This window comes from Euphorbia lathyris, chromosome 6 (assembly GCF_963576675.1).
Source record: "Euphorbia lathyris chromosome 6, ddEupLath1.1, whole genome shotgun sequence".
Lineage (NCBI taxonomy): Eukaryota > Viridiplantae > Streptophyta > Magnoliopsida > Malpighiales > Euphorbiaceae > Euphorbia > Euphorbia lathyris.
In genome coordinates, this window is record NC_088915.1 from 88,247,231 (window position 1) to 88,259,520 (window position 12,290).

The 12,290-nt window shown below is 34.8% G+C and overlaps 1 protein-coding gene across 1 annotated transcript; it reads left to right on the top strand.

Moving 5' to 3' along the window:
• Positions 1-5,148: 5,148 nt before the first annotated feature.
• LOC136232855 (protein STRUBBELIG-RECEPTOR FAMILY 8) lies at positions 5,149-11,998 on the top strand. Its single transcript, XM_066022299.1, has 16 exons — positions 5,149-5,491; positions 6,795-6,927; positions 7,161-7,232; positions 7,323-7,388; positions 7,472-7,543; positions 7,612-7,683; positions 8,356-8,427; positions 8,540-8,605; positions 8,680-8,745; positions 8,823-9,133; positions 9,315-9,571; positions 10,165-10,436; positions 10,729-10,864; positions 10,960-11,099; positions 11,210-11,366; positions 11,519-11,998. Exons 1-16 carry the CDS (start codon positions 5,335-5,337, stop codon positions 11,669-11,671), a joined length of 2,202 nt encoding a protein of 733 aa, XP_065878371.1. The 5' UTR covers positions 5,149-5,334; the 3' UTR covers positions 11,672-11,998.
• Positions 11,999-12,290: the final 292 nt, after the last annotated feature.

Genomic DNA, 12,290 nt, shown 5'->3' on the forward strand with positions numbered 1-12,290 from the left:
TTATATGATCAATTTTGTTAGCAGGTTTAGATAAAGCGGAGATGATTGGGGATATTGGTAGCAAAAGCTTCTATCTCATAAGAAGAAGCAGTAATGGAGCAAACTCTCCTTGTGTTTCACAAAATTTGTTGGTTAGACAAAACTTGATGCCGCCGCCATTGATACTTCCACCATTTTTTAACCGGAAACTGGGCAAGGTCATGAGAAGATCGAAACTTCCTAAGGAAATCTTCAACCTCATTGTTAATTCCGGGGGATTGAAGAAATTAGGAAAGAGAAGACGCGGGAAAGAAGAAATCCACCGAGGAGGAATAAATTGGGTTGGATGTAAAATATCATTTTAGACTCAGTAAGGTTTTAGAATTTTTACTAATACCACAATAGATTGTTTATGTGTAACAGAATCAAATCTTACTTAACTTTCCATCCATTTTGGATTTGATTTTACTAATTTGGATAGGTAATGAGCCAAATGTGACCAAATAGTAGGTCAAGGGTTAAACACATAAATTTTGGATAAATCAAGGACCAAATAATGTGTTTTGCCTATTTTTATATATCAATATGAAGCTATCCTAAATTAACGGCTACTCAAGTGCAAATAAAACAAATTAATGAAATTGAAAAGCCAGATTTATCATTATTATTATTTTCAAATAAAAATAATAATAAAATCAACTAACATTAATCAACAACATTGTTTAGTAAAAAGATTTAAATAGATATACACGTATAAAATAACATTAATATAAGCTTAATATTTTAAAAAAGTACCAATTTAGATTTCGATAATAGAATGTGATACGTCATTTATATTACTCCATTAAGTTCTATCAATTGTACGTGGAGAGAGAAATCAGAACTTAACGAAATAATATGAATAACGTATCACGTTCCGTTATTGATGCCTAAATTGATGCCATTTTTTAAACGTTAAGCCTATATTAGTACTATTTTATATGTGGAGCCTAAATTGATACTTTTTCCAAAAACCATAGACCTATATTGGTACCTTATCCCTTTAATAAATTGTGTATGCTACAGTTTGTTGGTAGCTCTGGCGGTGGCGTTGCCAGCGCATTTTTTATCCGGATAAATCATCCCCTCTAGACAGAATTAGCTCCCGAGGTTGCATGTTGCTGATTTCTGGAGTGCCTTTGATACACTCTAGTTGACCAACATCAGCTTATTTCAGGAAATCTTGATCCGTTGGAAGCTTCCAGAGGCTCGTTGGGTGAAAGTGAATTGTGACGGCGTGTGTAAGAGCAACCCGGGCCCCTGTTTACGATGGATTGATTCGGGATCCAATGGAGAGTGGTTGGGCGGTTTCGCTATGAACATAGGCACATGATCTTCTATTCTTGCTGAATTGTGGGGTCTTTACTACGGGTTAAAACTAGCTTGGGAGAAGGGGTATCGAGGGATAGTAATAAAGTTAGATTCTTATTTTATTGTTCGTCTGGTTACAAATGGCTACATCTTATGACATCAGTTTTATTAGCTTTTGGAGAAGTGTCGGGAGATCATCCATAAGGAATGAGAGGTGCGGGTGGTACACATGTATCAGGAAGGAAACAGATCAGCAGACTGGATGACAAACTTCGCAAGACAGTTGTTCTTGGACTACCACAAATGTAATGTGCCTCCTGCAAGCATCCGTGTGTTGCTATTAGCTGATCGATGGGTTCTAATTTGCCTCGTGTGATTAGATTGTAGTATTTCTTTTCTTTCTTGACGTCCCCGGATTTTTTTGCTCCTCGCCGCAACAAAAAAATTAACTAAATAGATCTTTCTCTTCTCTTCTAAATATCCATTTCTTCTGCTCCCACTACCGCTATTGTCGTTCAACGTTTCCGATCTTGCTTGCTAATCAGGTTTACTTAGAGGAGGAGGAAGGAAGTTTGTCTTCCTTCTTCCTTCTCCCATTTATGTTTAGATTTAATTTTTAAGTTTCAGATATACTTTTTTCTTGATGGTTTGAAATCTATATTCTTTATTAAACTTCTTTTCCGTCAGATCTACACGTGTTAGCTATATTTTTTTCATTTATTCTTTTTTCGGTCTTCAAGAGCGGAAAAGGTTTATATTGTCCGTAGATCTACGTGGTTGCAATAAAAAAGGAAGGACTAAGATCCAAATGTCCGGAATAGTCTAAATGATAAAGTATGGATTACATCATTTTTTCAACAAGATTCGACTTACGAGAATGATATGATTTCTATTTTTATTGTATTTTATACTTTTTTGTTTTATTGTTCTTTGTAGTATATTTTATTCCTTTTGTGGATCTTATACTGACCGTAACCTATATGGATTAGAGGTTTTATTCCTCTTAATTTTCTTGTTGTATCCGTACTTTTTCCTTGAAAGGAATGATATATGACATTTTTATATATATAAAAAAACTAAATAGATCTTAAAAATTTATAAATTGCAACATTAATAGAAAATACAAAGGTCAATATGTTGAACTCCTCAATAGATTGAAGTTGAAGTAACTTGACTAGAGTTGGATTTGAGTTGACTTTCTTCAACTAATTGGAAATTTTGATAATGTTTCTTTTTATTTTTAAAAAATTGTTATTGCTGACGTGACAAACTGGCAGTTAAAGTTAGAAGCATATAAGCTAAATTATATCAATTACCATTAAAATTTACACATTCACGCTTTCACCACTCGACTTAAAATATAACATAAAAGTCACCCAATTTTATATTTTTTAACATTATAACCACTTAATTTTAATTAATACATCAAAATTACCATCGATGATCTTAGAGTCGTTCAAGAATTAAAGTTATGTATAACCACATTTACAACCTGATTTTTTATGTTCTAAAATCACAATTTTTGGGGTAATTATTACTGACGGATACAAAAGTTTTAACAATATTTTCAAAAGGTCACAAAAGTTTAATTTGCATCAATAAAATCATTTAAGTTTGCTTGTGTTCCAATAAAGTCACTTTGGATATTTTTCGATCATTTTTCGCTGAAATTGCTCACGTGACATCTAATCACATATCTTAACATCATGTGACATAATAAAAAATATTTAACCATAAATTAACTCCAGTAAATAAAAATTGTCAATTAAAATCTTAACTACAAGTTAATCTATGTGGCATATCGATTATCAATTAAAATGTATAGTTATATTTTTTTTAATATGTCAGGTGATGCTGACGTGACGTTGAGATGTCACATGAGTGATTTCGGTGAAAAAAAATACTGTATTTTGTACGAGTTGGTCAAACATATGATTAGACGTGGAAATTTTTTTAAAAAAAATATTGTATTTCATACGAGTTTGATAAAAAAATTTCAAAAATTTCACCGAATTTAAAAATATTAATCTCCTATTCAATTATTAAAATATGAAAAAGTACGATTTCTTTTAAACAACAAAATTGACCCAACTTGCAACTATTAGGGATAAAATTGCTTTTGGCTGTCAACATTAGGGTAAAATTATACTATTTTAGACGTTAGGGGTAAAATAGCTCATGGATGTAAAACTTAGGGTATTTTTACACCTTATCCCTAAAAAAACCAAAAATAAATAAATATACGAATTGCTTCAATTTATTGATAAATTTATCTGTAATGTTCGATGTAATAATTATATAACAGCCAATTTTTAAAAAAATGTAGAGTTAAAATTGATTTTGCTTGAAAATGCTAACATTAAATTTGCACCATTTTATACGTTAAGGATAAATTTACACTTCGTTTGGAACATTAAGATTAAATTTAGGCCATGTTTTGTAATTAACTGTTAGCTTATTATATTATCTGTTAGCTGATTATCTTTTTATTAGCTGGTTTGACTGATTGATTTTGCTAGGTGATTGTGTAAACTTGTTTGGTAAAATTTAGCTAATTGTTAATATATAGTTGTCTGTGTAAAATGATAAATAAGGATATGGTAAAACTTTTATTCGGATTAAAAGGTAGTAATTAAAGGTAAAAATGTTGTTAAAAAAGATGACACAATAAATTAATTGAAAAAGCTCGTAAAACAATCTTTTTCAAAATTAGCTTTTTAAATTCAATGGTCGTGTTTGGCAATTAGGTATTAGCTGATAGCGGATTAAATTAGCTGTTAGCTAATTACATTTTTTTACTAGCTGATTTAACTAGCTGATTTGACTAGCAGATTATGTTAACTTGTTTGGTAAAACTTAATTGATTGCTAATAACTGTTGGTGTAAAATGACAAATAAAGACATGATAAAACATTTATTTGGGACTAAAAGGTATTAATTAGGGGGAAAAAATGTCCATAAAAAGAGATGGAGCAATAAGCTAATTGAAAAGACTCCTAAAATTAGCTTTTTGGATCCAATAAGCTATTTCAAACATTTTATTCACCAAACACAACTATTAGTGGTTTGATTGGTCAAAACCTCTAATGTGGCTCAAATTTCTAATTTTACTCCAAAACGTTGTTCACCAAACTGGGCCAATAAGCTGTTTCAAACCTCTCTTTACCTAATATCACTATTAGAAGTTCTAATCAAAACCTCTAATATGGCTTAAACCTCTAATTTGACTTCAAAAATTTTGTTTGCTAAACAGGGCCAATAAACTGTTTCAAACCTCTATTTACTAAGGGTCCGTTTATTTTATTTGCTGTTTGCTGTTTCCTGTTACGGTTTGCTGTTTGCTGTTTGAAAAGGCTGCTGTTCCAAAAAGCAGGGATTCCCTGCTTTTATAAAAAGCTACTTTTCGGCTACAAAAGGCAAACATGAGGTGTCTAACCAAACACCTTAAATTCTCCTTTTCAAAGTGAAAAGGCAAACAGTAGGTCGAAAAGCAGCTACCAAACACCCCCTAAATACCACTATTAAGGTTTGATTAGTCAAAACTTTTAAAGTGGTTTAAATCTCTAATTTTACTCTAAAAGCGGTTTACCAAACAGGGTCATAGACAAATTTGGACTTTATCTCAAGTTTAACCGTGATATCGTGAAAATGAGTAAAGTTCAATGACTACGAATGTAATTTACCCTAGAATCACGAAGAGAATCCGAAACCCAACGCAAAGAAAGGAAAGAGTTACCTGGAAGAAGTAAACTTCCATGAGACTTGCCAAAACAATTAACTTTTCTTCTGTTTACATTATTTTTCTTTCCATTTTCAATTTAAGTTTTTGCCTTTTTCGCCGACACCATTCCCATAAACTCTCTCTTTCTTCATAACTCTCTATCAAGCTTCGAATCTCTCTCTCTTCTCTCTCTTTAATGGCGGTACCTGTTGCCACTCCTCTCTCCGATCTCAACTCTCTATATTCTTCTTCTTCATCTTCTTTACTTGAGAGCCTACACTACAATGTTTTGTGAACAGAACGGCGCATTGAAGCAAGAAGCTTCTTCAATGGCGGCTCTTTCTTTGTCTTCAATTCGTTCATCAGTGTTCATCTTCATTTTGCTCTCCTTGATCTTTGCTTTGCCTCTTTTTGTTCAATGCAATACTGATGCCTCTGATGGTACTTTTTTCCTCCTCCTGTTTTGGTTTCTTTTTCTTTGAATCTTTGTAACTGTTGTGATTGATTTGTGGATTTTGTTTTGTTTGCTAATGTGATTGTGATTGTAGTGGTTAAAGTTAGTGGTTTTTTCTATGGTTATTACTGTGAGTTAGCTAGAGTCCAAGAACTTAGTTTTCTCTGATTTTGGTTTTGTTTTTTTGGTGTCTGAAATAGTTTTACTAGTGATTTGATTTGAGCATTTAGTTGGTTCTTCATTTGTGAGCAAAATTAGGGAAGTGATCTTCATTTTTTAACAAAATTAGGAAATTGATCTTCATTTTTGAGCAAGATTAGGAAATTGATCTTCAATGTTCAGTAATTTCTGTTGCGGTCCAAGCTTTGTAAGAGTTGTGATTGATTTTGTTTTGGTGTCTGAAATACCTTTTTAACCAGTGATTTGATTTGAGCATTCAGTCTGAGAGTTGGTTCTACATTTTTGGGCAAAATTAGGAAATTGATCTTCATGTTTGAGCAAGATTAGGAAGTTGATTGGTTTCTGGCCTGAAATGTTCAATACTTTCTGTTGCAGTTCAAGCTCTGTAAGAGTTTGTGATTGATTAATAGATTTAGGTTGCTAATGTGATGGTGATTGTAGAGATTTAAGTTAATGACTTTTTCTATGGTTATTGCAGTGAGTTAGCTAGAGTTCGAGAACTTTAACTTTCTCTGATTTTGTTTTTGGTGTCTGATTGTTTTCGGATAAATGTAGAAATTAATGAAAATGCATGATCGTTGTTGTGTTTGATGCTGGAAAATAGTTATTCCATGATTGGATTTGAGCATTCAGTTCATTCTTCATTTTAGAGCAAAATTAGGAAATTGATTGGTTTCTAGTCTGAAATGTTCAGTAATTTCTGCTGCAGTCTAAGCTTTTTCGGATAAATGTAGAAATGAATGAAAATTCATGATCCTCTTTTGCTTTTGATGCTTGAAAATAGTTATTTAGTGATTTTATTTAAGCATTTCAGTTCATTCTTCATTTTTGAGCAAAATTATGAAATTGATTGGTTTCTAGTCTGAAATGGTTCAATAATTTCTGTTGCAGTCCAAGACTTATCGGATAAATGTAGAAATTAATGAAAATTCATGATCGTCTTTTGTGTTTGATGTTGGAAAATCGTTATTTATTCTAGTGATTTGATTTGAGCATTCAGTTCGTTCTTCATTTCTTAGAAAAATTAGGAAATTGATCCTCATTTTTGAGCAAGATGAGGAAATTGATTGGTTTCTAACCCGAAATGTTCAATAATTTCTTTTGTTGCAGTCCAAGCTTTACAGGTTATGTACAGTTCATTAAACGGTCCTTGGCAACTAACGAATTGGAAAAGCAATGGCGGTGATCCGTGTGCAGAGGCATGGAAAGGGATTACTTGTGAGGGATCAGCTGTTGTTTCAATGTATGAACATATCTTTAAAGAAATCATTTCATTTATATCATATGTTGCACGGAAACGAAAATAGACACCTGGAAACGTTATTTCTATAAACATTTAGCTAGGAAACGGAAAAGAAACGGAAACGGACACGAAATGCAGAAATGCTACTGAAGAAGAGTTTCCGTGCAACATAGTTTATATCTAGTGTTTCTCTTTGTTTTATTTAATGGGTTTTTGTTTTCTATTGTTAACAGTCAGATTTCCGGGTTAGGACTCAGTGGTACGATGGGATACTTGCTTTCGAATCTAATGTCGTTGAGAACATTGTGAGGCATTGTTTGCATTAATTCGTAAATCATTATACGCATCTTCTTGTTTAGTTAAGGTGTTGATGCAATTTTCTTTTTACTTTTCAGTGATCTAAGTGACAACAACATTCACGACACGCTCCCATACCAGCTACCGCCAAATATTACAAGCCTGTAATGTTCTAGTCATGTTATTTTGGGGCTATTCTGTTAATCGTTTAACGATGTGGCTAAAACTTTATTGCTTCATTATGCAGAAATCTTGCAAGAAATAACTTCAGCGGGAATCTTCCGTATTCCCTTTCTACCATGGCTTCTCTTGCTTACTTGTGAGTAGCTTCTGTTATGAAATTTTGCTTATTACGATTTTTTTTACTCTAATGTTCCTTTGTTTTAGGAACGTGAGCCATAATTCGATTTCCCAATCAGTTGGAGATGTTTTTGCAAATCTTGCCCATCTCTCAAGCCTGTAAGATATCTTGTTCCGTAAAATCTATCGTTATTGTGGTTGTAAATCTTATTACGAAACGACTTTTTTTTTATGTCAGAGTTTGTGAAATTCTTGAACTTGTTTTTGTATATATAATCTTAGATACGGTTGCACATCATTAACCGGCTATGATTGAAGTTGTCCTGCAATTAGATCTGAATTTCATTTGTATTTTGTACCTTGGTCCCTCATGTGATCCTTTGCTCGAGTTGTCAATTTCTAACATGATAACCTATGTTGCACGGAAAAGGAAATGGATCCCGGGAAACGTAATTACTAAAAAAATATAGCTTGGAAACGGTGATGGAAACGGAAACAGATATGAAACACGGAAATACTAATGAAGAAGAGTTTTCGTGCAATAACACGATTTATAGAGATAACCCGTTTTGACACCCCTAGGAATCATTATCGAGTTACTAAAACCAGTTAGTCTTCGATGATTGACTGTTGAACTAGCGTAGGAGCACGGTAGGAGATTCTAGGTGGCACTTGAATTATTATGAATAATGTATCAAATGCATCCTCTTTTGCAACGGATAAGTCATAAGAAAAAAAAGCGATGCAATGGAAAATTTTCATACGTGTAAATATCTTACTAAACGTATTATTTGACCTCGTTTATGGTCTCTTTTATGCTCGTGGATGCAGTGATCTTTCCTTCAACAATTTTAGTGGAGATCTTCCTAGTTCATTTGGTTCTTTGTCCAATCTTACCTCGCTGTGAGTTTACACGACTTATGTTGTCAAATAAATAAATCAACTACATTTAAGATAAAATTAATAAATTAGTGAAATCCGATTGACGTTTTTGTGATATTCTAATGCGTGGCAGCTATGTTCAGAACAACCAAATGACTGGTTCACTGGATGTTCTCTCGGGTTTGCCTTTGGCTTCTTTGTAAGTTCCTTTACTATTGATGCTCCGTTGTATTCTCTGTCAACATTTTCTTATTTCGGCTTGTAAATCGACAGAAATGTTGCAAACAACCATTTTAGCGGATGGATACCTCGAGAACTTATTTCACTTCCAACTTTTATGTGAGTTTTCGTTTCTCTCATTTCAATTTATCCACTTATGCAAACCATCTTACTTAGCTTTTGACAAAATGAAACAGATCGGATGGGAACTCTTTCGACAATGGTCCTGCTCCCCCTCCACCTCCGTATAATCCTCCACCGCCTGGTAGATTTCGAAGTAATCGCAGTCGTTCAGCATCAGGAGCACATACACCCCCATCTTCTAATGGCGAGTCATCTGATTCAGATAATGGATTGTCAGTGGGGGCTGTAGTAGGCATAATCCTCGGCTCAACATTTTTGGTTTTGATTGCACTTTTGTGTATTGTTGTTTGCATTAGAAAGAATAAACGCAAAAATGTTGGTACCTTAGCTTCCAATGGAAGTCGGCCTGGTAGTACAAATGACAGTAAGTTTCTTTTATTTTCTCTTCGAAGCACCAGATTTAATCATTTCCTTAATATCAAGTCATGTCAGCGCTAGCCTGGGATCGGGATATTTTGGGGTTCTTATGTTTGTAATAGCGTAGAAATTCATGGTTTCCGACTTCTTTTTGACACTTCTAACTGAATCCTACTTAATTTGTGCAGTAAATACACAAGTCCAAGAGCCAAGAGTGAAAAGTTTTGCTGCTGTTACGGATCTGAAACCCCCACCTGCTGAAAAATTGGCCGTTGACAGATTACAAGGGCATTCGGGATCTATAAAGAGAATGAAGTCACCGATCACTGCCACGTCATATACTGTTGCTTCTCTGCAAACGGCAACAAATAGCTTTAGTCAAGAGTATTTAGTTGGTGAAGGTTCATTCGGTCGTGTTTATAAGGGGGAGTTTCCGAATGGAAAGGTAACTTGACAATTGTATAGAAATATTATTTGTTCTTCTGGTTCACACCGGTTCTTTAATTCTCTTATCAGGCCTAATGCCTAAGGTTTGCTGCAGTAATTTTTGTTTTACTTTCGAAAATTATCCTCTCGTGAAATCGAGTATGAAGTTGTTCAATTCATTGTCTTCTCTAAAGTGCTAAATGAACAGCTTTCTTATAAGTTATGTAACGAACACTTTCTGAGGCAACGTTTCTGTGATTTTCACTAATGTTGGATTGTAATCCTCTTCCCCCCTTCCCTCTTTTTTCTTCCAAATTAGGTAACGGACACATGCTCCCAGATGCACGCGAACAGAGAAAATAGCTAATAGTTGCTCTATGTTGCACGTGAACTCTTCTTCATTAGCGTTTCTGCTTTTCATTTCCGTTTTCATTACCGTTTCCTAGCTATATTTTTAGAAGTAAAGTTTCCCGGTATCCGTTTCTGTTTCAGTTTCCGTGCAACATAAGTTGCTAGTTCATATATCTAATTTTACTTCCCTATGTTTCCGTTTGTGATTATTCTGAATTATGTTGCTATTATGAATTAATGGATTTTTTCGTGTGGTTGTAGATACTGGCCATTAAGAAGATCGACAATGCTGCCCTTTCGCTACAGGAAGAAGATAACTTTCTTGAAGCTGTTTCAAATATGTCCCGGTTGAGGCACCCTAACATCATTTCGTTAGCAGGATACTGTACCGAGCATGGGCAGCGCCTTTTGGTTTATGAATATGTAGGTAATGGTAGTCTGCACGATATGCTGCACTTTACTGATGATGATGGCAAGACTCTATCTTGGAATGCACGTGTTAGGGTTGCACTTGGCACTGCTCGGGCTTTAGAGTATGTTGACATTAGAGTTCTCTCTCTCACACACGCGCGCACACACACAGGGACGGATCCAGGCGGAGTTTAGGGGGGCTTGAGCATCCACTGGTTGCCGGAAAACGCCAAAAATTCTATGAAATCTGTGAACGGGACTTTAATTTTTTTTATGTAAAAACATGCAAAAATCAATTTAGCACCCATAAATCACGATAAGCACCCCTTCTCAGTGAATCCTGGATCCGTCACTGCGCACAGACACATATAATTGCTGCCCTGCCTCGTTTTTTAACTGTTCCTCGTGTATCAGGTACTTGCATGAAGTCTGCTTGCCTTCGGTCGTGCACAGAAATTTCAAGTCAGCAAATATTTTACTTGACGAAGAGCTCAATCCTCACCTGTCGGATTGCGGTTTAGCTGCTCTCACACCCAACACAGAGAGGCAGGTAAAATGAGAGATAAAATTTGTAATTTTGGTGATAATTTCTTACGATCATGTTGTCATCGTTCCTTATTTCGCTACATTGTTCACCAATTACAGGTTTCGACACAGATGGTTGGCTCATTTGGTTACAGTGCTCCGGAATTTGCACTGTCAGGAGTATACACGGTTAAAAGTGATGTGTACAGCTTCGGTGTGGTGATGTTAGAGTTGTTGACGGGCAGGAAGCCGCTGGACAGGTAGCAGAAAACGATATGCTATTCTTTCCGTTCAGAGATTTTCTTATTTTGGTGATTTTTTTTTTTAAATTTGCTTACGCTGCGGTATCCTTTATCCTTTTATGCCATAGTTCAAGGACGAGATCAGAGCAGTCGCTTGTCCGATGGGCCACTCCTCAGCTACACGATATTGATGCCTTGGCGAAAATGGTTGATCCTACCTTGAATGGCATGTATCCTGCGAAGTCTCTTTCACGTTTCGCTGACATTATTGCTCTCTGTGTTCAGGTAACTTTCATTTCGCTGACATTATCCGAACAAATCTATATTGCTCTAAATCTTTTGAAAGAGCGAAAGAACTGTCGGGAAGTGCTGGACTTTGCAGGCACATATGCATGTTTGGTGATTCCTAACATACTTGGTTTTTTATTTCTGTACAGCCGGAACCCGAGTTCCGCCCGCCAATGTCTGAAGTTGTCCAAGCATTGGTGAGGCTAGTGCAAAGGGCAAGCATAGTCAAAAGGCGCTCCAACGATGAATTTGGATTTACGCAAAAGACCCCTGACCACGAGGCATTCGATATGTCATTTTGATGACCCCAAACCTTCTTGAATCGGAGATAAAGGATCCAACTCAATATACAAAACTTAGCGATAATGATCATCGAACGAACAAACGACTGAAATGTGCAGAGACAAAAGGGATAATCCGATCAGAAAAATATGTAATTATGTTCCGGCTATTGCGAGCTTCATATACATTTTAAGTTATCTTGATATGTAAATGTCATCTAAAAATTTTCGGCGAAAATAAGATTTTTATCCCATTTGATTCTAGCAAGTTAACGTTTTAATAAACTTTGCTGTATAAGAAATCACTCTGTAAAATATATTCATTATGAAAGTACAGAATAGAAAAGATGATACTTCGAGCAACGTTGGTTGAAGCTTGAAGCTAGACCTGACAATTATTGTGTTCCAATCGTGTTCATGGTGTCATTTTCGGATTCGTGTTAAAAAGAGTAAATTCAATCCCAACCTAAATTTTTTTGTGTCACAATCGGGTTAGTGTCGATTTCGTGTCGTATTTTTGGGTTACATGTAATTTTGTTTTGTATATATATTAATGGTAACTTTTAAAAATATAAGAAGATATGGTATTATTTTTAAATTAGTATGTTAATTCTAACCATCAAAAAGTCCGTTAATATCA

Excerpts from the sequence above, each read along its gene's own strand:
- LOC136232855 (XM_066022299.1), top strand. The coding sequence starts at position 5,335 with ATGTTTTGTGAACAGAACGGCGCATTGAAGCAAGAAGCTTCTTCAATG. Across the intron at positions 8,428-8,539 it reads TTGTCCAATCTTACCTCGCT|CTATGTTCAGAACAACCAAA; the intron begins GTGAGTTTACAC and ends AATGCGTGGCAG. Across the intron at positions 11,367-11,518 it reads TTATTGCTCTCTGTGTTCAG|CCGGAACCCGAGTTCCGCCC; the intron begins GTAACTTTCATT and ends ATTTCTGTACAG.